We start from the raw sequence: 27175 nt of genomic DNA, 5'->3' as shown, positions 1-27175 counted from the left end.
AAGACATTCTTAGAGATAAAAATATAGAATCAGCACAAAAAACACAGCTAAGTGTATAAGCACAATGAAATACATTTTATGGTTTCTATTTTGCTAACACAGTTAATGGGAATTGTCATGACAAAATGGGAATTGTCATGATGGTTTTTATGAAAAGAATCTTCTTTATTACTAACCAATCAAATTTCACTTTTATTACTGATGTAAAAAAGTCCAAAGCCATGATTCATTTATAGAGCATACAAAAATAGGAAAAGTGTTCAAGAATAAAGGATCATTTACAAAGCAATAAAAAATTAAAGCATGCATTTCTCTAACTGGCAAGCCAGAGACTTCTCTTCTACATATAAATGTCTCTAGCCGGATCTTACCGAATATTATAACTTCTGTCTCTGAACAAAAAATGAGGAGCCTGAATTCTCAATATTTCATCTCTATTTGATATCTGCAGTCCATCTGATACCAACCACTTAGGAAGCTCAAAAAAAAATCTCATAATTGTTAAGAAAGTCTAATGGGGTTTGCTTTTAATTTTCACTCAGATATGGAAGACTTGAGTTAATATTCATGACTCAAAAGTCTTCACAAAAAATACGACCAACAAATGCCATGAGATATCACCACCAAACTCTTTAAGTTCAAAACTAGAAACCATGAATTGTATACACGAAAATTAAAACTCACAAGACAGCCTAATAAGGGACTATTTCAAAATCAAAACACAAGTTGTTTCAAAGGATCCTAGTGTCAAACCCAAGTTCTCAAAAGGTAACAGGACAATGTCTTAAGAATTTGGCTTCTGGGGGCCTGGCGCAATAGCCTAGCAGCTAAGGTCCTCGCCTTGAAAGCACCAGGATCCCATATGGACACCAATTCGTACCCAGGTGGTCACACTTCCCATCTACCTCCCTGCTTGTGGCTTGGGAAAGCAGTCAAGGACGGCCCAAGACCTGGGACCCGGCACCCGCGTGGGAGACCTGGAAGAAGCTCCTAGCTCCTGGCTTCAGACCAGCTCAGCTCCGGCCGTTGTGGCCAGTTGGGGAGTGAGCCAACAAATGTCTCTCCTTCTCCCTGTGAATCTGCCCCTCCAATAAAGACAGATGAATCTTTAAAAAAAAAAATTTGACTTGCAATCTACTTATGAATTAAGTATTATAAAATGAGACCACAATGTTGTCAATGGTGTACTTTGCCTCTAAGCTGAAGTATAAACTAGTTTGTCTTTCTTTTGCTCTACTACCTGCCCTTCCAATGTCATGCTAACTTAGGTGGGAAGCGCCACAGTACAAGACAACTCACAGCATATGAAATGTGATATTCAGCTCAATACCTTCTCAATAATTCTTTGTTGCTTCCCTGAATACTGAAGTATCCTCAGAATACTAAAACAGTATCCTCATTTTCAAGAGCAAAAGAATGTAATTCATTGTATTATTTCAATTACACATTGTGAGTTTCAATATTAAATATTCTATTATGTAGGTTTAATTGTTTTTACTATCATTTTCATGTTTCCAATAAAACCTTAAGATCAACAACATCCCCTCTGTTTTGCAAAAGGCTTTTAATCTGTTTTCTGCATCGTCCAACTTCCAAGATTCCTCACTACTCACCTGAGGAGAGGCAGACCGGAAAATCCTTTATTACTAAAAATAAAAACAAATTTTTGAAAATATTTTATCATCCTTTATTTCAAGATATTTCTGTAGCAGCCCTTGAAAAACCACTTTTCTAGCTAAGACTATAAGTTAGTTACTGCTGCTCACTAAAGCTATTAACAAATTTAAATAATTAAGTATCCAAATGCCCATGATGAGATAAATGAAATATTTAAAAATATCCTTTCTTTTCTTTAATATAATTTACTGAGTTTCTAAATAAAGAACAGAATGGAAACTGTCCTGATTTCAAAAATTAATAAATCACAATACGATGAAATCACCCAATGTGCTTAAAATCTAGCAAATCACTGAAGAATAATTCAGAAAAAGAAAAAGGACACAGAAATAAGTAAGAATACTTTGAGCATTTTCTGTTATCCAAAATGGCAATGGGATAAAAGAAGCTACAAGGTAACATCCACAAGGGCCATTTCCTCCTACAGGGAAAGGTTCCTTTCTCGTCCTTCCTCCCTCTCTCTTGCCTTCCTCCCTCTCTGTCACTCAGCCTATACAACAGGTAAAAATGTTTTCAAAAAACTTATTTATTCAAAATCACAACTTACTATTTCTTCCATATTAAGCCAAAGAAACAATTCAAAAGCCCTTTCTATTGCAAGAAATTTATCCCAAGGAACCACTGAATATATGCACAAATACAAACACTTTTAAAACAGGAAAAAGAGAATAACCATACACACCTCTGACAGCTTTGAGCCTCATCACCTTTACTGAACTACTTTGGCTGAAATCCCTTTCTACTGGATCCCTGCAGATTAAGCTTAAAAAGGTATTTTCTAGCAGAAGATGAGAAAACAGAAGAGAGATGTTTTTATAGCACAAAAACATCTACTTCCCTGCTATTCCAACCAGAATGTAGGGGCTACTGAAGGGACTTTGCTGATTTAAAGTCTTTAATTAGCCACCTTAACATTAACCAACAGGGAGATTGATTATATGGAGTGTCTCAATCAACCAGCACAAGGACTTGAAAAAACTGCCTAGGGCCAGCAGAGCACAGCCCAAGTCTAGGGGACCCTGCCACCCATGTGGGACACCCAGAAAGAGTTCTAGGCCCTTAACTTCACCCTGGACAGCCACAGCTGTTGCAGCCACTTGGGGAGTGAATCAGTGACCAGAAAGTATCTCTGTCTCTCCCTCTCCTTCTCTGATACTCAGCCTTTCAAATAAATACACCTTTGCTTAAATGTGTACATCTAAATAAAATACATCAATTATGGCGGTTCTTTTTAAAATTTAGGGGGAAATAACAAGATAGCTTTGTCCATTAAAGTTTTTTTCATTTTATTCCATTTTTTCTCCCAACATTTTTTTAAAGATTTATTTTGTTTTTATTGGAAAGTCAGATCATCACACCCACTGGCAGATCTGAGAAGTAGTACAGGGTGCAGGACAGGCCACGTCAAGAAGCAATACCAGCCAGTTCACATTAGGGCCAGGACTGGAGGCTGCCAGTGCTGGGGTAGGCTAGGCTGCAGCACCCACCAACATGAGCTAGAACTGGGGGCAGACCAAGCTGAGCCAGGCTATAACACCTATTGGCAAATGCCAAGGTGAAGCAGGCCATGCCATACTGGGTTAGAGCAGCCACCAGCACACATGAGACCTGGGAGTGGGGGGAGGGGAAGCAAGCCCAGTAGGGAGCCTGTGGGGGGCTCCCCTGCTGGGTCACTCTTCCCATTGGTGAGCATGAGAACTTGGAATCAGGAGCAGACCAGGCCAGCCAAGGCTAAAACACCTGTTGCCCTGCATGTAAACTGGGTTAGAGGGAGAGCCAGGCTGGACTAACTGACTGTACCCACTGGTGCATGCATAAGACAGAGTAACTGCAGGCTGGCTGGGCTTTGCCACAGCATCAGGTGGCAAATACTGGGACTGGGGGCAAATCCTGTCAACTGTAGAACTACCTGGAGAGTGCAAGATCCAGGACTGGGACTTGGCCCAGTAGGGAAACTGTGGGCACCTCTCTGATGGGTTGCAACTCCCACTCACGAGCATAAGAACCAGGGCAGCGGGCGGACCTGGCTAGACAGGCAATAGCACCCACCGGCATATGTGTAGGCTGGATACTGGGGTTGGTTTGGTTGAGCTAGGTTTCAATGCCCATTGACGTATACAAGAGCTGAACGGGATGTGGAATAAAACTGGACCAGTCTACTCTACACACTGGTAAGAACAGGAACCAGGTCTGGGCACAGCGGGGGTTTTTGGGGATCCCTCCGATTAGGCCGCAGCTCCCAGTGGTGTACATGAGGGCAGGGTGGGCTGGGCCGCGGCATCCACTGGTTTACATAAGAGCTGGGACTTGAGTCAGAACTGACCCAGCAACTGCAACTACCAGTGTGTGCACAGACTGATGTGGATGATGGACTGAGCCAGACCTGTACTGGCAAGCACACTAGAGTCAGATCTGGGATCAGATCTGGCTGGTTTCTTTGGGGATTCCCACATTTGAACTGCTGGACTCATGAATCCAATCATGGGGACAATCACAGGATCTGTGGTCTGACCATGGAGTGAACATGTCAGAGCTGGGCCTCCTCAATGGCTAAGATGGAGCAGTGGATGAACACCCAGATGCACATGGAGGATATGGTAATCCACTGGGCCTGCAGAGGACATCTGGTACCATAACAAAGGAAGGAGGGCAGAACAAATTGGTCAACTACCCCAGCCAAACACTTACAGCAAATATCTGGGCAAATGGAAACTCTAAGGTAGACTATGTCAGCCAACGGACCTCGGAAGGAGTTCCTCATCCTTGGATCAGCAAGATCAACAGCATTTCAGAACTACTGAAACCACTTGAACAGAACCCTCAGAGCATACTCCACATCACAAACCCTGGGATAATATCAGGTGGCTGTTCCCCATCCCCAGGTACTAAGACGGTTGGGAGGCTGGGTGCAGCTTCCCCCCTTATCGACTCTCTTCCCTAGTATAGGAGGAAGCAGAAAAAATTTGGAAACAATGCTCTCACCCAATTTCCCCTAGCCCTCACCCTTCCCACATTAGTCAACTATGTAAACATCATCAAAAATTAAAATTTTTAAGGTGTTTTTTATTTACTTTCTTGAAATTTATTGTTCCTTATGAAATACAGATTTTTCAGAGAGAGAGAAAGAGATCTTCTATCTACCAATCTACCCTCAAACTGAACACAACACTCAAGGTTGGTTTAAGCTGAAGCCAGGAAACCGGCATTCCAATGGGTCTCCCCTGCGGATGGCAGAGGCCCCAGCACTTAGGCCATCAGCTGCTGCTTTCCCAGACACATGTGCAGGGAGATGGCTCAGAAGCAGATCAGTCGGGGCACAAACCAGTGCAAAGCTTAACACACTGTTCAACACTAGCCCCTGTCTCTCAAAGTTGTAAATATGAGGATTGGAATTTATTCCGTTAATATGAAATAAGGATTTACTTGAGAAATTTAGACTCACCAAAAAAATATTTATTTTTATCTGTTTGAAAGGCAGAGCCAAGTGCTGGCTTTGGCAGCACATACACTAAAACTGAAAGGCAGAGCAATAGGCAGCAACAAAGACACCTTACATCCACTGGGTCACTCCCCAAATCCCACAACAGCCAGGGCTGGACCAGGCTAAAGTCAGAAGACAGGAGCTTATTCTGGATTTGCAAGTGGATGACAGAGCTTCAAGCACTTTAGCCAACATCTGCTGTCCCCCAGAGTGCACATCAGCAGCACTGGAACCAGACATGTACTCCAGCCAGCCACTGCAGTATGTGATGCAGAATCCCAACAGACAGCTTAACCACTGCATCAAAATGCCTGCTGAGGATGGCATTTTAAAACCTTAATCTGGGTAGTGGATTTCAGGTGATTCGTACTTTATTACATGTCTCTGGCTTGTTCTCATTCGCTATAACAGCCATTTATTAGTTTTTAAGACTTATTTATTTTTCTTGGAAAGGTAGATATACAGAGAGGAGACTGAGAAAGATCTTCCATCTACTAGTTCACTTCCCAAGTGGCTGCAACAGCCAAAACTTAGCTGAAGCCAGGAGCTTCTTCCAGGTCCCCCAAACAGGTGCTGGGTCCCAAGGCTTTGGGCCATCCTCTGCTGTTTTCCCAAGCTGCAAGCAGGGAGCTGGATGGGAAGCAGAGCAGCCAGGACACAAACTAGCACCCATATGGGATCTCAGCATGTACAAGGCGAGGATTTGGCCAGCCACTGAGCCACTGCACTGGGTGGTGGTATTATTATTATTATTATTATTATTATTATTATTATTATTATTATAAACCACAACAAGCCTTTCTTATTTGACAGGGAAAAAAGGAATCAGATATACTTAAATCATATTCAGAGTCTTAACAGACATACAGAAATTACCCAAACATAGCAGATATTTCAGGCACCAAGAATGAACACCTAAATTGTTTTGAAAGGGTGTTCAGGTAAAGGGACAAGAGTTGAGGCTGCCAGGGATGGGGAATCCCGTGGGGTTTGGGTCTCCTGTCCCAGGCCCTGGGACCCACCTACTAAGTAAATGTCATGTTCATGAGAACCAGGGGAGGCAGATCCAGTGATGCTTGGGACACCTGGCCCAGGTACTTGGACTCGCCTGCAAGAACATACCCTACTTAATGAAAAAGGTGGAGCAGCAGACACAGACCCTATTGTAGAAGGAGAATATGGCAGCACATACGGTGCTGTAGCAGAAGGACAGAACTAACTGGACAACAACCCCAAACAAACGATGACAGCAAAACTCAGTGAATGGAACCAATGAACATCGGGAGGGAGGGAGACATCATCCTCGGATCGGTGAAATTGGCAGCATTTCAGAACTATCCAAACCACTTGGACAGAACCCTCAACATATGTACACACTGGAACTCTGGGTTGATGTGAGGTGGCAGTTCCTCATCCTTGGGTATTGAGATGTGTGGAAAGTCATGAGTGGTTCCTCCCTTTGTCTCTCCCATTACCCAAAAAACAACAAGAAGAAATAGCCAATTTGGAAGCAATGAATTCACCCAATTTTCCCTAAACCTTGATCCTTCCCACCCTGATCACCCATGTATTATTATTATTAAAAAAATAAAATTAAAAAAAAAAAGAAAGAAGTACATGCATACAAGGTAGAGGAATCCACCATGGTGGGAGGGTTTGGGGAGGGGTGGGGAGAATCCCAGTACCTATGAAACTGTGTCACATAATACAATGTAATTAATGAATAAAAAAAAAAGAAGTACATGCATAAGTAAGATAAAACGTAATGGGGAAAAAGGCTAGAGACACAGATTTGAACTACGTTACATAGGTCTAATGTGCCTCACTCTTCTAAATGGACAAAAAGAAACTACAACAGGCAATAAAACCAGAGGACAGTGATGTTTTGGCAGCAAGTTAAGCTGCCTGCTGCTTGAAACACCCACATACCATATCGTAGCTGAGACAGCTGAGTCTCAGCTATTTTGCTACTGATCCAACTCCTAATACCCCTAACAAGGCAGTAGAAGTTGGTCTGAATATCTAGGTTCCTGACAACCATATGGGAGACCCAGAAGCAGCTCCACACTCCCGGTTACAGCCTGGTCTAGCCCCAGCTATTACAGTTATTTGGGGAATGAAAAAAGTGCATGGAAGATTTACCTAAGTGTTGCCATCCGTCTCTGTTGCTCTACCCTTCATGTAAATAAATACATACGGAAAAAAAAAAACCAAGAAGGCATGTCAACATTCTAGAAAAATAGGGGGCAGAGATTTAGGGGCCGCTTGTCAGCTGCTCCAGTTCCACTCCAATCCTCTAACCTGGGAAAGCAGGGGAAGATGGCCCAAGCACTTGGGCCCCTGAATTCACATGGCCGACCCAGAGAAGGCTCCCAGCTCCTGGCTTCAGATCAGCATATCTCTGGCCATTGCAGCTGTTTAGGAGTGAACCAGTGCATAGAAGACCTCTATCCCCTCCTCTCCATCATTTCACCTTTCAGGTTAATAAATAAATCTTTATTTAAAACCTTTTGAGAAAACAGAAGTAAAACCAAAACAAACAAAACTCAAAGAGGCTGACAGTATCTAGAATCTGCTGCAAGGCAGCCTGACTGGAAACAGGGAAGTCAATTCAGACACAAGTATAACAATCCACCTGAATAACGACAAGACCTTGAACCAAGGTAAGAGCAGTAAATACACAATAACTCTTCTCAAGGAGTTAAAACTTGGTGGAGGATCCATGGGTAGCAAAGTGCTATCAATGGTTTACTTAATGTGAGGAATTTACAGAAGGTTCCCAAAAAGATGTCCTTATGAATAGGGTTCTCAAGAAAGTCCCTTCAAGAATATCATAAATACATGCCATCTGTCTTGAACTGTTTCCAAAAGAAATATCAAATAATGGACAGTTAGCTCATGTCCACTGGAAATAAGACTAACAGGCAAAATGTCTGCAATGCCAAAAATTACAGCTCTCAAAAACAAATTCATAATTAGCTATAAAGTAATCACAGGACTATGTAGATACATAACCTCTAACCTCTTGAGGTTGACCTCATCTGTATTTTGCCAGAAGTACAACTATATTACTGCCAGAAACTGAGCACTATGAACAGCTGTCAGAGGCAAACCAAGATTTCAGGTATATTATGAATGTAGTCTCATTTCTTTTAAAAAATCTTTTTAAAATTATAATCAAATTACAAAGTAAAACATATTCACTACAATAATCTGAATAATTCAAGAATATAGTTTCTAGGGCCTGGCGCGGTGGTCTAGCAGCTAAAGTCCTCGCCTTGAAAGCCCCGGGATCCCATATGGGCGCCGGTTCTAATCCTGGCAGCCCCGCTTGCTGCCAGTTCCCTGCTTGTGGCCTGGGAAAGTTGTTGAGGACGGCCCAAAGCCTTGGGATCCTGCACCCACGTGGGAGACCTGGAGGAAGTTCCTGGCTCCTGGCTTAGGATTGGTGCAGCACCATTTGTTGTGTTCACTTGGGGAGTGAATCATTGGAGGGAAGATCTTCCTCCCTCTTCTCTGTATACCTGACTTCGCGATAAAAATAAAATAAATCTTAAATATATATATATATATATATATATATATATATATATATGGTTTCTCCATTCTCCACTAATAATCTACCCAGTACAAGAAATTACTACTTAAAACTAGTTGAACATTCTTTTGTAAATTTTGTCCATGTAAACATATCCATATTTATGTAGGGTTTACTTAACAACAATGGGTTCATATAGCATTAAAAATTTTTTTTCAGAGGTACAGAGTGAGAGGGAGAGATAGAGAGGCACCTTCCACCCGCTAGTTCTCTCCCCAAGTGGCCACAACAGTCACAATGAACCAAGTCAAAGCCAGGAGCTTCACCAAGGCCTCCAATACCGGAGCAGGGCCCAAGCACTTGGGCCGTTTTCTGTGCCCCTCCTCAGACACCAGCAGGGAGCTGAATCAGAGCTGGAACAGTCATGACACGAGCTGGCACCCATATGGGATTCAAACATCAGAGGGGCCCAAGCCACTAAGCCATAATGCCGATCCTTCATATATTATTCCATAACTTGTTTTTCTTTAATAAAAGTATAGCTTTCAAACCAATTTATTTAGCAGGGGCACTTCTTCAGTAGCTCATACACCTTGAGTATTCCTAATCCAAAATCCAAAATATTCCTAATCTGAAACTTTTGCATCTCCAAGTGGAAAATTCCACACCTGATTTCATGTGATAGATTGTAATCAAAACTCATATGGGATACACTGCACGTGATTTATGTTCAGTCTTCAGTCCATTCCCCACAGAATCTCTGTGTATGTGCAAATACTCCAAAATGTGAAAATAGCTGAAATCTGAGACATTTCTTGGATGAAGCATTTCAGATAAGGGATACTCAACTGTACATATTCAGGCATTTCTAGGTGTTTTTTCTTTTGCCATCATAACACTACAAATATACAAATTATATAATCAATTTCTTCCAGATAAATCCTTATACATAAAATTCTGGGTCAAAGGATAATTATGTTAAATTCCCAAACAGTATTAATAAATTACAGACATAATAATTTGAGGTTGTTTTCCTTCCCCAGCAGGTAGTAATTATCATACTCATTTTGCCAGACTCTAACAAGGTGTGAAAACTGCTATTTATTGTTAACAACAGAGAGCTCCTGTTCCCTGTCCGCATGCATTTCTCCTTTTATGAACTGTTTGGTCACACCCTTTGCCTTTTACTGTGTTGAGTTGTCTTTTCCTTGCCGATCTGCAGGAATGTATTAATAGTGTCTTTTATCATACAAAGCTTTTTGGAAATGTTCTGCAATCAAATTCGCCAATATTTTCCTTTCAGATTCTGGATCTTGCTTGGGCCTCGTCTGCTAGGCAAAATTAGTATAATAACCTACCAAATTGTCTCTTGTCCATTATAATTTGGTTTTTGTTCTTTTCGTAAATTTTGGCTCTGATCCATGTGAAATTCATTCCTACAAAATTACGACTTAGGAACTGTTCCTACATCAATTACTGAATTATGCATCTTCATATTCCTCCTCCAAGGATCCCAGATACTGCAACCAGCTAAGACAGCAGACAAAATTCCTAGACATCCTTAAGTTTCACCGAGAAAAAATTCTAAATGTATTAAAAGAATTCATCCTTTTCCCTTTAAACGTATCTGTGCACGCTGTATATGAACATCAGCATACACTGTGAAATCTATGTCATGATAAAATATAAACAATCATTGCTTAAAACCTCAACATTATCCACCAGCTGACTAGGTGCTCAGGGTACAGTGGGACATGATCCTGTATTCATGAGGCTGATGACCTAGGGGGAGTTTCTCTCCTAGAAAACAACGGATTTCAGTGGAAAGGAGGAAAGGAATGTATAGACACACAATGTCATGCCATGAAACACATGTTGGCAAACGTTAGGCCACATGCTGGACTTGCCTTCTCCAAACCCTACCTTCTTCTTGCTAAGGTATCTATTTGACCCTTGCTAAGGTATCTATTTGAGCTTCTTGGTACCAGGAGTGTGGGAAACACCGCGACGGAGTTAAGGTTCACCTATCTACATACAACTAGGAATACCTACGCCTACTTTCCTCACTGTCTCAACAGCCCTGAACTCCTTTCACTAAATAAACAGAGAAAACTTGTTACAAATCTACTCCCATTAGTCCTGTTCAGTCCATCGAATTGAAACTGTTTCTTCAAAGTACATGTCGTTTTTAAAGACACTTCAACGCACTTTGGAAGACTTGCCCAACCCAGAACATCGGTAGCCCCACCAGGCCCCTCACCCTAACCCTAACCCTCGCCTTGGGGTCCCAGGACCTGGAAACTGTCCCCACTGTTGGACCCCAGGCCTCGTGGCCACGCCCCCCTCAGCTGCATCCCAGCCCCGCCGACGAAGCACCGCCCAGGGCAAGCCACTGCGAGCTGACCTTGGCCTCAGTTTCCTCCTCCTTGAGTTGGAACTGGCACTCGGAGCTCGCGACCAGCCCTCACGGGCCCAGCCCTGAGGGGAGGATTTCCAGCCCAGCACGCCCCTCCGCCGCCCGCCACCTCCCACCGTCCACGAGCGCTACCTGCGATCTGCGAGACGAAGGCTTCCGCCACCAGAGACATGTCGGCCGGGCGGCTCTCCGCGGTCCTCCTCAGAGTCCTCCTCGGCAAAGCCGGCGGCTCCGGACGCCTAACGGGCCTGACCCGGTGAAGCTCAAGACGCGCAAAGCCCACTCAGGTGGCAGCGACAGGAGCGGCCGCTAGGCCCCTAAGGTTACCACCAGGCCCAGCCAGGAACTTCCGGTGCCGCTGACAGCGGCGGCGCGAGCACTTCCGCCGGCCCCGCCCCGCGCTCGGCGCGTCCGGGGCGGGAACTGCTGGGCTCCCCGGCGCGGCTCCCGCCTAGGGAGTCCTTACTACCCTTTCCGTAAGCGGGGAATTTCTAAGCCTGCGATGTTTTTATACACCCATTAGACCACAGGCACTTGGTAGACTTCTAGAAGGTATTTGGTTGACTTCATCGTCTGGGCGATGCGTCCCGATGATATGGTACCGTCCCTGTTTAGCTGAGGAATCCGGCTTGGAGAGCTCACACTGCCCAGACACTGGCTGAGCCCCAGGTTCAGTCCCACACGAATTCCCTGGCTCCCACCAGGCTGCTGGGTTGAATAGTTTGGGGCACGCGCCAAGTGTCTGGCTATTCAGTTATGGAAGCACCATCGCGGGAGAGAAACGCTGGAGCAGACCCTAACCTGGAAAGGCAGTGTGCCCTTGAACTCCAGACACTGGAAGTGAAGTTCAGCTTGGGGAATAAGCTGCTTCCTGCCAGAGAGAGAAGAGGAGGAAATACAAAAACCCCCAAGTTTAGACGAGGAACAAGTGTTAGCATCCGGTGAGTCCCTTTCCCTGACAGGTTCAGAGAGGTGAGGTGACTCATTTTAAATAACACAGTCAAAAAAGTTGGCGTTGTGGCTTAACAGGGAGTGATGCTGGCATCCCCTGTGGGCCCCGGTTCGAGTCCTGGCTGCTCCATTTCTGATTCAGTTCCCTACTCTTGTGTGTGGGAAAGCAGCAGAGGATGGCCCAAGTGGTTGGGTTCTTGCATCCACGTTGGAGACTCGAAAGAAGCTTTGGGTGCCTGATTTCAGATGGGTCCAGGTCCAGCCATTGGGCCCATTTTGGTAGTAAACCTGCTGATGAAAGTTCCGACTCTCAGCTGTGCCTTTCAAATAAATAAAATAAACCTGAACTGCTGGAGTGAGAAGAGCAACAGATTGGACACACACGCAAGAGAAACAGAACAAGAACATGACAGAGTAGATTGTTGAAGTGCTTAATTTATGTTAACGATCCATGGTTTGATGCACGGTACATCAGTAAACTGATTTGGCTCTGGTGCCTATCTGTGCTATTTGACTTGATTTGATTTTAGAAAATAAGGGTTATAGAAGGGGACAGAGAGATCTTCCATCTGCGGGTTCACTTCCCAAATAACCACAGCGGCCACAGCTGAGTCAGGAGCTGCTTCTAGATCTCCTACGCAGGTAGCAAGAGCCCCACCACTTGAATCGTCTTCTATGCTTTCCCAGGCCATTAGTTTGGAGCTGGATTGGAAATGCAGCAGCCAGAACTCAAACCAGTGCCCATAAGAGATGCCAGTGTCGCTGGTAGTAGCTTTACCTAAATGCCATCATGCCAGCCCCAGCTATTCTATTTTTAAAGGCAGAGAGAGGAAAAGAGAGAGATTTTCCAATTGCTGCTTCACCTACCAAATGAGCACAACTAGCAGGGCTGGACCAAGCTAAAGTCAAAAGCCAGAAACCCAGTCCAGGTCTCCCATGTGAGTAACAGGGACCCAAGCGCTTGAGCCGTCATCTGCTGCCTCCCAGGCACATTGACAAGAAGCTAGATTGCAAGTAGAAATCGCACTCAGTCCTGGATAATTCCAGTGTAGGCTGTGGGCATCGTAACCTGTGCCACAATGCTTGCCCCACCCCCTGGTCTTTGCAATTACAGCAATTATGTTGATGCTTTCTACCTATGATAACAAAATATCTCAGGGTAATTTACCATCAGAATTGTATTGCTCTCAGTTCTGGAGGCTGGGAAGTTCAAGATCAGGTGCAAGCAGATCCAGCATCTGGTAGGGATCTGTACCTGTGTCTCATAGATGGTGCCATCTGTGTGGCAGAAGGCAAGAGACACCACCCACCTCCCTTCAACCGTTCTTTGAAAGGGCACTAACCCCAGGCCCCAGGGCTGAGCCCCGGTAAATAAACCCTTTCCAGTTGCCTCACCTCTTGATGCTAAAACATGATGATTCCATTTCAGCATAATTCAGAACTCGGATATTCAGGCCATGGCAGCTGGTTTTTAGAAGAGACAAATAGGTCTGTTGAGGGCACAGTCTCTGCCCAACTCTTCATCGCAGCCAGAGAAGCAGCACCATCAGCACCATATGGATTTACTTTTTCACTTTGATTGACAGGTCCTTTGCTTCCCACACAGGCAAATTTAGGCTGAAAAGAATCTAGAATGTGGGAGGTCTTTATTATTAAAAATTAAGTCCAACAAAATGCAGATGTCCTGACGGTGCCCACAAACAAGCTGTCTTTGTAACGCAGAGCCAACAGGAGAAAATATATTCTGCGTCTCTGTGAGGTTTAAAACTGAAGATCTGTTTAAGATCACCACAATTAAGGGGCATACAAGAAAATAAGCCACTGGAATTTTTGAGAATGAGGTTATGACACAAAGTGCTGAGGAATCCATATGTTACTTAAAAGATAATCACTATTTTTAAAAATAAAATATTAATACATGACACTAACAATCCTATTGTTTAACTAATAAAATCACTTTTCTGGCCAAAATACTCTATCATAGAATATTTTGATGTCTCTAATCCATCTTGTGTTACTGTATTAAAGATTAAAATCTACAACTACCATGATAAATGCAAGCTTTATTGCTATTAAATTACTAAGGCTTTTTATCTTCATTTTATTTTCTCTAACAGAATGCTAATATTTTAGGGAAATATTTTATTCTTAAAAAGAGTGCTTATAGGACCCTGCACGTTAGCCTAAAGGCTAAAGTCCTTGCCTTGCACGTACCAGGATCCCATATGGGCACTGGTTCATACCCGGGCTGCTCCAACTTCTAATCCAGTTCCCTGCTTGTGGCCTGGGGAAGCAGTAGAGCACAGCCCAAAGCCTTGAGACCCTGCACCAGCGTGGGAGACCCGGAAGAAGCTCCTGGTTCCTGGCTTCGGATGGGCTCAGCTCTGACTGTTGCACCCATTTGGAGTGAACCAGCGGATGGCAGATCTTTCTCTCTGTCTTGCCTTCTTTGTAAATTTAACTTTTCCACAAAAATAAATAAATCTTTTTAAAAAAAGATTGCTATAGCAAAACATTCTTGTCTGAGATTCCTTCAGAATTGCACTGTGGATTTGACAACGATGTGGTCAATTCAGACCCTTTGACCAAGTTAGTTACACCTTCCCGGTTGGCAGAATTAGCCATAGTTTATTCATCAACCTGAATAGAGAGTTAAAACAGATAAAAACACTAAGCTAACCATGTTCTATCTCAGAGCTTTCTGCTTACCTCTTAGCAGTAATCACTTCAAAAATAGCAGAGAAGCAGGAGATGGGTACAGGGATTATGACAATATTTGGGTGGCTTGAATCCCATGCCGGAGCACCTGATCCAAGTCCCGGTTCCTGTGCTTCTGATTCCAGATTCCTGGAATGTGCACCCTGGGAGGCTGCAGGTGACAGCACATGGCTGTGGATCCCTACCACCCATGTGGAATTCCAAATGCATACTTCGCATCTGGCCCAGGGTGAAATATATCTTCTTTTTTTACTTTAGATTAAAAACAAAACAACCAATAATAACAAAAATCAGATCTCCAGACAACTACAAGTGATATAATCTACAGGTTTTACAAAGATATTTCTTAAAACAGAAATATAATGGTCATTCTTCCTTTTATCTCAATGCTTTTCCTCCGATTTTCAATTCTTAACAAATAATAAACAATTCAGAACTGTGTGTATTTCACTTTTTTCTCACTTTTTGTGTGTTAGGCCAGTACAACCTCATGTAAACTATGATATAGTTGATCATATTTGGTGAACGAAAAGTATAGCTTTCAGTATTTCTTCTGTGTCCATTATTAGGTTGAACCGTAGGTTAAGAGCAAGACATGAAATTTTAGGAAAAGGCTGGCTTTCTGGAAAACATTTGAAGCTTACTAACTCTGCAGATTATGTTGTAATAAGGATACACATTTATAAAAATGAAAGTCTACTTCAGATGCACTAAGACAGGTCTAAAAATTAAAAGTAAATACCATATGTTTTATGTAAATGCAGAATTACATTTGCAAATTTAAAATGTTTGTGTTTGTCATATATATAGCACAATAGACGGTTTAACTGGGCTTATTCTAATTTCTCACTAACATTTCTTTTGTGTGGTACAGAGTCCAGTTTGCACTGCATTTATTGATTATTTATGTTCCCCTCCAATCTTTGTCTTCTTTGACACTGACACTTGAAAAACGCTGATCACCTCTCTTGTTGATTGCCTGACATTTGTCATGATCATGGGTGATTTTGTGTTTGGGACTAAGCATACTGCCCTAAGTGTGTTTTTCCCAGCACAGCATAGCACAGGGTACAGAGCATTGTGTGTCCTTGCAGGCAATGTTAACTTCGATCGTTTGTGTAAGGTAATGTGTGTCCAATTTCCCCACTATGAAGTTACTTTTTTTTCTTTTTCATTAATAAGCACATTTTGGGAACCATTTTGAGACTACACAAACTCCTCTTCATGATCATACTTTGTTCCTAATTTTAATATCTATCCATGATCTTGTTTATAATAATGATTGCTTTGTTGTTTGCCTAATGATGAATTTCTATTTTTAACATTTATAAATTAGAATCATATTCTAAGAAGAGCTGTGCCTTCTTTCTTTTTATTTGTTTTTAATTATTTGTGTCCCTCAATCAGTAATTGCAAAAACATGGAGGCAGCCAAAATGCCCATCAACAGAGGACTGGATAAGAAAGCTATGGTTCATCTACTCCATGGAATACTACTCAGCCATTAAAAAAAACAAAATGCAGTTCTTTGTGGCCAAATGGGCCAAACTGGAAACCATAATGCTAAGGGAAATGAGCCAATCCCAAAAGGTTAAATACCTCATGTTTGCCTTAATTTAAGATGATATGATGTTATGTATAACATGTTATGTTATGTATGTTATATGTTGTGTATAAACTAAAATTGAAATGTCAATGAGGTGGTCACAGAAGGTGGTTAAGAACTCGCATTTACTTTTACCATATTGGTTACTCATTACTATGTCAATTAATTCCATAATGATGTAAATTTTTGCTGATGGTATGTTGGAGCTTTTAATTGATCAGGATGATACTCTGCTGGCTCTGTCTTCAGACCAGAGAGGGTATACCTAAGAAGCCATTGAACTTGACTGGACAATAAGATGCTGGACTCTATGTTTGGTATATGCTTGCAATGGGGGAATCTCAACTGAACTTGAACTGTGGTTATGCAACAAGGTGGAGGAATCCACCATGGTGGAAGGGTTTGGGGAGGGGTGGGGAGAATCCAAGTACCTATGAAACTGTGTCACATAATACAATGTAATTAATGAATTAAAAATAATAAATAAAGAAAAAAAGAAAAAAATTATTGTGTCCCTATAACTTCATGGATATTTCCATTATTCTATTGATTATCACTTTTTAAAACTATCATTGTTTATTACTTTATACTTAAATTTTCCCAATTTTTGGCTATTGCTGTATGTTTCAAGTTGATTTCTGTGCTAGTTCAACGTGTTCTTATAAGGAACAGAGTTATGGTGTTTCAGATTAAACCACTGCCTGTAATGCCATTATCTGATGACAGTTCATAACTCAGTCACTCTGTTTCCAACCCATCTACCTGCTAATGCACCTGGGAAAGCAGCAGAAGATGGCATGAATGCTTAGGCCTCTGAACCCAGGTAGGAAATCTGGATAATGAAGCTCCTGGGGCCTGGCTTCCACCTGGCCCAGACCCAGCTGTTAGGATCACTCTGGGAGTGAATTAGCAGATGAAACATTTCTGTTTCCCTCTCTGTAACTCTGCCTTTCAATTAATTAAAATAATAAATATTAAAACACACACACATACACGCAATGCCCCTACAACTTTTTAGCACTTTTTTATTATTATTAAATGGCACTAGAAGATGTTTCAGCCTCATTTTGTATTTCTCCCTGCCCCAGTCACAGAATCAAGCATTTCCTATGGAGGCTGGTTTGTCTTAGTGGACGCTGATGTCTAGAAAGCCAGATCCAGTTGCCAGTCATGCTCGGTGCTAGACTTGTCACTGTTTCCGGCCTCTCTCAGTAGACAAAGCTGGAGAGGTGTGTGTGTGTGCACGCGCGTGTGTGCATCTGAATGTGTGAAACCAAAACATCATATTGACATGATATCTTCTATTTTAATTCAACACCATCTTACTTCCAATGGAATTGGCACTGTAGTGTAGTGGGTTAAGCTGCCGCCTGCACTGCCGGCATCCCTTGAAGGCATCAGTTTGTGTCTAGGCTGCTCTGCTTCTCCAGGTTAATGGCCTGGAAAAAAAACAGCAAGAAATAGTCAAAATTCATGGGTCCCTGCTCCCATGAGGGACACCCAGAAGAAACTCCTGGCTCCTGGCTTTCTGGGGGCCTAACTCTGCTCCATAAATTAGTTAACTACACATCAATTAATTAAACACTTATTTGATAATTAATTAAACAAAAATTCAGCACAACAAATTTTATTCTAGGCTTCCCCTCTTACTTTTCCATAATTTCTTTCTCTGGCAGTGAGAAATCTGGTGTTCATTATCTGCTGTGCATTTGGTCTGTCATGGTGTATACATGAAGCGGCTTCAAAATAGTAAGTTCGTCTCCTCAGGAGAGAGAATGAGCACACTAGACTATGAGGGTAGTCCAGTTCGTGGAACATGGAACTAAAAGATAAGGTTATTTCAGTGTCAACAACAATAAGATTTAAAGCTTTATTTTTATATTATTTTGAAAAGCAGAGAGAGAGGCAGAGAGAAGTGGTAGAAAGTCACTAGGTCGTTCCCCAAGTGCCTGTGACGGAGGCTGAGCTGCGCCAAGCCCTCACCAGGCGGTCACTGGTGTCTCCCGTGCGGCTGGCCAGGACCCAAGCACTTGCTCCATCTTCCACTGTTTTCCCTGACACGTTAACATGAAACTAATTTGTAAGTGAAGCAGCCAAGACTCAAACCAGCACTCTGAAACGGGTTTCCAGCATCACAGGGTTTAGCTTAACCCACTGCATCACAATCCCAGCCCCAAAGACGTACAGGAAAGGGCTCTTCAAAATTTTGGCACCAGAATAAGCTTTATAAAAAAACGTTTATTTATTTTTGGGGTAGAGGAGACAGTGGGAAGGACCATGCTCCCATCTACTAGTTCACTTCCCAAATGCCTACATTTCCCAGCCTGACCAGGGCTGCCCAAGGTCAAGGCCAACAGCTGGGAACTCAATCTCTGTCTCCCACATGGGGGATAGTAACCCGATGACTTGGACAATCTGGTCTGAGTCAACAGCAAACTGCAGTCACAAGGCGCTGTCGGGAATTGAACCCAGACACTCTAATTTGGATGCAGACCTCTCACCTGGCCAAATTTCTAACCCCTAAGGTTATTTTTTTTAATTCTATATTTTCACAATTTTTTTAGAAGATTCCCTTTATTTATTCGAAATAGTTACAGAGAAAGAAACTAAATCTTCCAAACTCTGGTTCACTTATCAAGTGGTTGCAACAGCCAGGAGCTCCACTTGTGCCTCCCACATGGTGACGAGGAACAAACACTTGGAGCATCTTCCATTTCTTTTCCCAGGTCGTTAACAGGGAGCTGCATCAGGAGTGAAGCAGACACATTGCAGGTGGTAGCTTAATCTACTGTGCCACAACACTGGGAATGCACCCCCCCCATACATACATAAATCTTTTAAGTGCCAACTATACTATAGCTATTCAGATTTCTTTCTTTGTTTCCTCACTTTACAAGCCAAATATTGTTTTCCAAGAATGTTACTTCTAGTTTCCACTTCAGTGTGATTGTCTTAGTCATTGAAGCACTTAGGCTCATTTATTACTCTTCACATTCCATTTGGAACTCCTCCATATTCTGGCTGCTTTTATTATTTATTTCTGGGGGACAGAGGTCTGTGAGATGTTGCCAAGTTTCTAAGAGTCAGATCAGTACAAAAAGACCTGCCTGGTGAGTGTCACTTCCCCATCATTCCTACTGCATTTTCTGTCTACACTGGTCTTATTCGTTCCGCTTCAGTAACTAGTCTCATTTTTCTGATTTGTCCTCCCTGCATTTCTATTGCACAAATGAGCAAATGGATATTTTTTAATCCCCTTCCTTTTTACACAAAGCATTTTTAATTTTCTTCAATGTCATTCTTTTCTCATAATTTTTGTTTTCAACGTTTCCCTGAGTGTTCTTAATGTGTTTGTTTTCTGCATGAACTTTGTATCAACTTATGTAGTTTCGTTTTAAAATGTCTCCTTGGTATTTTTATTAGAATTACATTGAATCTGTAAGTTGACTTAAGGAGAACTGACATCTTTATGGTGTTGACTCACCCTATCCAAGAGTAGGGGATGTGTCTCCATTTACTCAAGTTTGCTTTTCTGGCTTTCAGAAGTGTTTTAAATTTTTTACATCTAGGTTTTGTACATTTTTATGATGTTTATTTCTGAGTATTTAATCTTCTTTATTGCCATGAAATGGAGTTTTCTTTAACTGTATGGACTGTGACTGGTTATCATTTGTATATATGAAGGTTTTCCATTTTGATTATTTTACCTTAATTTTCAAATGTTGGATAATAACTTTGGTGACTAAGTAGTAGTTTTTCCTTCATGACTGAAAAAAAAAGCATCTAGAGTGGTGTCAGAGGTAGGTGTTTTGGTAAGTTAAGCCACCACTTGGGACACCAGAATCACATACCAGAGTGCTAAGGATCAGGTGCACATTTGCTTCCGATTCAACTGCCTTCTATTGTGCTCTCCGGAAGACAGCAGATCATGGCTTGCATCCTTGGGACGCAGCCACTGGCTTGGGAGATCAGGTGGAATTGCAGGCGCTTGGCTGCAGCTCAGTTCAGCCCAACTTCTGTAGGTGTTTAAGGAGTGAACCACCAGATGAAAGATCTCTCTCCCACCCTGGGTACCCACTTTGTTATTTTTGCTTTTCAAATAATTCAAAACAAGTAAATACATATTTTTAAAAAAGAAAAGAAAGACATCATTTCTACCAAGGCAGTTCCTTCTCACCTGGGTTTAAAAAAGGCTCCACCCCCAATGTCTCTGTCAGTGAAGAGCACGCCACAGGACATCCTATCAGAGAAAGGTACTTGCTTAACGTTTCTTTCTTTTTTTTAAGATTTATTTACTTTTATTGGTTAAGAACTTGCATTTTTAAACATATTTGTTACTCAATACCATGTCAATTAATTCCATAATGTTGTAAATTGTTGTTGATGTTATGTTGTGGCTTTTAGTTGATCGGGATGATATTCTGCCAGCTCTGCTCTCAGACCAGAGATGGTCTCCCCAAGAAACCGTTGAATTTATCTGGACAATAAGATGCTGGACTCTATGCTTGCAATGAAAGAATCTTGACAGAATTTGAACTGTAATGCTGCAACAAGGTGGAGGAATCCACCATTGGGGAAAGGGTGGGGGGAGGGATTGGGGGAATCCCAGAGCTATGATACAGTGTCACATAATGCAATGTAATCAATTAAAAAAAAAAGAAAGAAAAAAAATTTTACTTTTATTGGAAAGCCAAATTAACAGAGAGAAGAAGAGTTAGAGAGAAAGATCTATCCACTGTGGCCACAACAACCAAGTGGCCACAACAACCAGAACTGAGCCGATCCGAAGCTGGAGCCAAAAGTCTCCTCTGGGTCTCCCATGCGGGTGCAGAATCCCAAGGCTTTGGGCCGTCCTGGACTGCTTTCCCAGGCTGCAAACGGGGAACTGGATGGGAAGTGGAGCAGCAGAGACATGAACCGGCACCCATATGGGATCCCAGGGCATGCAACGCAAGGATTGAGCCACTGAGCCATCATGGCAAGAACTGCTTAACATTTCTAAAAATATATTTTGTTCACCAAAAATGGAAAATTGAAATTATAGCTGAAGTGACTGATCTTTGGGAGAATAGAGAAGCAAACACATATCGTGGAGAGGGAAGTATGAATACATTGAATCTAAGACAGCAGCAGACCTTGCCTGTGCAAATGTTCTGCAGAATTAGAGCCAGCGGAGATATTAGTGGTTGCTTTTTTTTAAAGATTTATTTTTTTTATTAGAAAGCCAGATATATAGAGAGAAGGAGAGACAGAGAAGAAGATCTTCTGTCCGATGATTCACTCCCCAAGTGGCCACAATGGCTGGACCTGAGTTGATCAGAAGCCAGGAGCCAGGACCTTCTTCTGGGTCTCCCACGTGGGTGCAGAGTCCCAAGTCTCTGGGCCAACTTCAACTGCTTTCCCAGGCCTCAAACAGGGAGCTGGATGGGAATCAGGGCTACCAGGATTAGAACCGGTGTCCATATGGGACCCTGGCATGTGCAAGATGAGGATGTTAGCCACTAGGCTACCATGCCAGGTCCTAGTGGTTACCTTTTAAAGTCCTTATATGAGTGATAACTGAAACAAGAACTGGGATGTGATGCCTAAGGTAGAGAATAGAGTACAGAGAAAGCACAGGCTTGAACCTTGAAGAAGAACCAGATTTAGGACATAGAGAAGGTAAGAGTAGCATCTGAAGAAAGGAAATCACAGGCACTGAAAAAGAAGAAAAGCACAGGAAAGAAAAATAGGCAAAGATGCGAAGAAAATGAAGGCTGAGAAGTTGACATTATTTGCAGATGATTCTACTGCTTCCCAACATGTTGTCTAGCAGTTCAGTTTCTTCAGAATGACACATATCATTAAAAAAAAAAAAACTGTTACAAGGTCAAAGGGCATGAGCTTGCTCTAATAGAACATTGGTTAGGATGCTTGCATCTTGTATCAGAGTGCCTGGGTTCAAGTCCTGCCTCTGCTCCCAGTTCCAGCTTCCTGCTAATGCAGACCCTGTGAGGCAGCAATGATGTCTCAAATAATTGAGTTCCTGCCACCCATAATGAGAGACCTGGATTGAGTCTCCAGCTTCTGGCTTCAGCCTGACTCAGCCTCATCCACTGAGGACATCTGAGAAGTGAACCAGCAGGTACAAGCAATGTGGCATGCACTCTCTCTCCCTTCTTTTCCTCCTTCCTCCATTTGAAATAAGTAAATACATAATTATCATTTTAAAATATTACAGAGGTCAAAATGTTTGGAAAACATTGACTCAACTGAGGCTAAGCAGATGCCTTTACTGTTGGACTTCTCAAAGTTAGCAATCCACACTTATAAACTGTGGATTTCTATGTGTGAGAGTAGGATGCATTTCTTCAGAATGTCTCTTACCAACTCCTCTGAAGTCTCTTTAACCCTTTTATTGTTTCTTTTTGCCAAAGGATCTCTTAGGATGAGACATCCCTTGCAACACATGTAGCACACGTGAGTGCATGCTGTCAACTGATGATCCTCCCCCTCCACAACTTTCTTTCTACTTTACAGAAAACAGCAGGAGCTCTGAAATGTTGGTGCAAAATTTTCCCAGTGTGGCCAGAGCTGAGCAGCCCTCTAAAGACTCTGATGCTGGGGAGAGAGAGAGACTACAGCAGGAGGATGGACCGAGGAAGACAGGGGCCCTGCTCGGGACCGGAGAGAAGATCAAGGAGCCATTTGAGTCAAAAAGATGGGGAGTAAGTGGAGTATCTCAAATGCAAGCTGACAGCATCAGTTCCCAGGCAGACTGACCGCAGAGGGTCAGAAAGGCCCTGTGGTTCTCAGAAGCAGACCCTTTGCCCTAGGAGGAGGGCAGCTGCAGGCTCCTTCCAGAAGGGAGCAGGCTGAACCTGCCGAGGGACAACGTGAGAGGTGGTGAGGGACAGGGCTCACCAGGATTCCATCTCTCAAATCACAAACCTCCTACATGGGGTAAAAAACAAACTCTCTGGACAATTCAAAATGCATTTTTTTTCTTCCAAAGTGAAAGACCATTTTCCTTTATCGGCAAAGGAAAAAGTACTTTTCTTCATAAACGTCTTCAAAGAAATTACAATGACAATAGAAGCCAATAAAAGAGTTAGATGGATTTATCACATGTGAGTTCACCAACCGGCAGCATTCATTTAAATAGAAGTCATTGTGTGCAAAAAGAAATATATGGCATGATAGTTTGTAGTAAATTAAAGAGGATGGCAATTGCTTTAGTACCCAATACTAATGTAAGCATCTTCATTCTGTAAGTACTAAAGGCATTGCACAGCCTAGAGATAAATGAGTATATAGACTCAGCTTATCTGTGTCTGCCTCATGAGACTACAAGCCCTAAATCTGCTCAACTTCTGAGCAAGTTCTGGTAGCGTTTTAGAGACCCCATGTTCATCAGTATGTAACAACCGCTCAGCTCCACTACATCTACTCTGTATCTTCTCTATGTGTGCTTACCCTGTGGTATTAAACATCTTTGCTACTCTATTTTGTAACTTACAATTCTCCTCCTGTGAATAGACATCTGCCATGGACAAAATTCCTCCTGGGTGTGGACAATCACCCTGGTCCTCTACCCCCACTGCCAAGACCATCTCCATTCTACCTGGCAATTGAGATCTTATTTCCTATTGAACAAAAACTCACCAGCGCTATGCTTCGGCCATTTAATTTCAATTTTCACGAGTTCCTGGGGATTTATGCTACTAGGCCTTACCTAGAAAATCTAAGAGCTTTTAGAAATATGTCAGTGGGATCTGGTGCGGTAGCCTAGTGGTTAAAGTCCTTGTCTTGCAAGCTCAGGGATCCCATTTGGGCACCAGTTCTAGTCCCGGCAGCCCTGCTTCCCATCCAGTTCCCTGCTTGTGGTCTGGGATGTCAGTCCAGGACAGGTCAAAGCTTTGGGACCATGCACCTGCGTGGGAGACCTGGAAGAGGGTCCTGGCTCCAGGATTCTGATCAGCTCAGTTCTGGCCGTTGCAGCCACTTGGGAAGTGAATCAGCAGACAGAAGATCTACCTCTCTACCTCTCCTCCTATATGCATATATGCCTTTCTAATAAAAGTAAAGAAATCTCTTTTAAAAAAGAAATATATTAATGGCTTATTTTCTAAAGTTTTGACTTATTTGTTTAAATCTATAATTACGTCAACCAGATATTTTGGAATATCTAATTAATGCTCCTATTAATTGACGTTCTTGACATCTGATCATACCAATTGGATATGTCTGCTAGCTTTTATCTGCTGTAGATTACTTCCTTGTGAGTTTTGTAAGCTTCCATCTGCACCGCTTGCTGTATGAAGTTTATGTGCAGTTAAGGTTGAGAATGTAGCTTTCCAGAAACACTTTGCATTTACTCCCAGCATAAACTGAGCATAGCCTTTCCTAGGGTTTCTTAAATTGTTTTGTTTTGTGGGCCCGGCGGCGTGGCCTAGCGGCTAAAGTCCTCGCCTTGAATGCCCCGGGATCCCATATGGGTGCCGGTTCTAATCCCTGCAGCTCCACTTCCCATCCAGCTCCCTGCTTGTGGCCTGGGAAAGCAGTCGAGGATGGCCCAAAGCCTTGGGACCCTGCGCCCGCGTGGGAGACCCGGAAGAAGTTCCAGGTTCCCGGCATCGGATCAGCGCGCACCAGCCCGTTGCGGTCACTTGGGGAGTGAATCATCAGACGGAAGATACTTCCTCTCTGTCTCTCCTCCTCTCTCTGTATATCTGACTTTGCAATAAAAATAAAGAAATCTTTAAAAAAAAATGTTTTGTTTTGTTTTATTTTGTTTTTGTTGTTTTTTTTTTTTTTAGCATTGCAGAAGTTCCTGTTCCCCTGTGAGTTCTCCTATAAAGAATTTGTCTCTGGGTGGACAGGTAGATGTTTGCAAGGCTTCTCTTTCCTTCCGTCCTTCCTTCCTTTGTTCCTTTCTTCCTTTCTTCCTTCCTTTTCCTTAAGATCTATTTATTTTTCTTGGAAAGTCAGATTGAGCAAAGGAGAGACAGAAAGATCTTCTGTGTGTTAGTTCACTTCCCAAGTGGCTGCAGTAGCCAGAGCTGATCTGATCTGAAGCCAGGAGCTTCTTCCAGATCTCTTATGCAGGTGCAGAGTCCCAAGGTTTTGGCCCATCCTCTACTGCTTTTCCAGGCCACAAGCAGAAAGCTAGTTGGGAAGTGGAGCAGCCTGGACGTATGGGATCCTGGCATGTACAAGGCGAGTTTAGCCACTAGGCTACCACGCCAGGCCCATAGGCTTCCCTTTCTTTAAGAGCACAACCTTTAAGCCTGGCGCGGTAGCCTACTGGCTAAAATCCTCACCTTGCATGTGCCAGGATCCCATATGGGTGTCTGTTTGTGTCCGTTTGTGTCCCGATGCTCCCCCTTCCCATCAGCTCCCTGCTTGTGGCCTGGAAAAGCAGTCGAGGATGGCCCAGAGCTTTGCGGTCCTGCACCTGTGTGGGAAACCTGGAAAAAGCTCCTGGCTCCTGGCGTTGGATCAGCTCAGCTTCAACTTTTGCAGCCACTGGGGAGTGAATCAGCGATGGAAGATCTTCCTCTCTGTCTCTCCTCCTCTGTATACCTGACTTTCAAATAAAAATAAAGGAATCTTAAAAAAAAAAAAAAACAGCATAACCTTTCAGGGGGTCTAGTACCTAAAACATTCATTTTATTATGACCAAGTAGAATGTAGAGAACAAATCTCCAGTGAACAGACTGCGTCCCAAAAGCATCTTATAAACTAGCTTCATGAAATACTAAACAGGCTTCCCCTCAGAAATCAGATCATAAATACCGGTAGAATTTCAAAGGCAGCTCTTCAAACTCTGCCTGGTTCTTGACAAAACTGAACTGACATAGTAATAGTGCCAAGTTCAAGAATCTGTAGATTACGAATCAAAGTTACATTGGTCCGAGCAGGAACAAAAGGATAAGTGTTTGTGTTTTCTTTCCTCTTGATAAAGCAGCTATTTCTGTGCATAGGCAAACCTCTATTTATTTGAACAAATATTTATCAATTACTGAGTACCAGTACTACACCAAATAAAGTGGAACTATCATGAACAAGACAAATTCCTACCTTGGTCTAATAGAAGTGCTTAACCCCAGCATCTTTCCAGAAAACAGTCCCCACCCATTGTACCGCACCCTTCTCCCAAGGCCTAGAGTTTTGGCTTTGTGACTAGGTTACTGGGAGCAGTGCCATTCATTGAGGTAGGAATCATCAGAGAAGTGATGGCTTGGTTGGGTTGGATTTCTCGGGGTTTTTGTGATGAGGGTAGTAACAGAAGTAGTTTCTCTTTTTGTTATATTGGCTGGTGGCAGTAGGGGAGATGGTATGTTGAGGAAGGAACATATAGGTGTGCTGTTTGGTACTTCAGGTTTAGTATATTTTGGGAAAAACAGGTAGACATCTAAAGGATAAAAAACAAAGGAATATTTCCAAAAATATCATCAGAGCATTTTGGGGGAGAACTGACTTGCACCAAAACTACAAAGTATAGGAATCCAGAATAAACCAATGCAAGAATGGATAAGATCTTTTATTTAAGCATGGGTTACTGAAAGTTTTACTTGTTAAAGTCCTCGGTAGGTTATATGGTCTTGTATTTCATTTTATTTTTCCTTGAGGCCATTTCATCACAGCAACTAGCTTGTTTCCTTCAGACAAGAACCTTTCCAATTCAGCTTTATGCACCATGAAGACTTGCACACTATATGGATTCAATAAATATTTGTCGATTGTTCTGCTGTGTCAATGTTACATTCTGAGACACATCAATAATTTCCCCAGGGTTAATAAAAGT

At 42.6% G+C, this 27175-nt stretch overlaps 1 protein-coding gene across 1 annotated transcript in view; it reads right to left on the bottom strand.

Annotated features, from left to right (window-relative positions):
- MTX2 (metaxin 2) overlaps nucleotides 1–11494 on the bottom strand; it is a 73701-nt gene extending 62207 nt beyond the window's left edge. The window contains exon 1 of the mRNA XM_004577029.2: nucleotides 11245–11494. Within this exon, the coding sequence (XP_004577086.1) occupies nucleotides 11245–11284 (40 nt within the window). The 5' untranslated portion in view covers nucleotides 11285–11494. The remainder of the gene's footprint in view (nucleotides 1–11244) is intronic.
- Nucleotides 11495–27175: the final 15681 nt, after the last annotated feature.

Source organism: Ochotona princeps, chromosome 5 (assembly GCF_030435755.1).
Source record: "Ochotona princeps isolate mOchPri1 chromosome 5, mOchPri1.hap1, whole genome shotgun sequence".
Taxonomy (NCBI): Eukaryota; Metazoa; Chordata; class Mammalia; order Lagomorpha; family Ochotonidae; genus Ochotona; species Ochotona princeps.
This window is presented reverse-complemented; position numbering and strand designations above follow the sequence as displayed.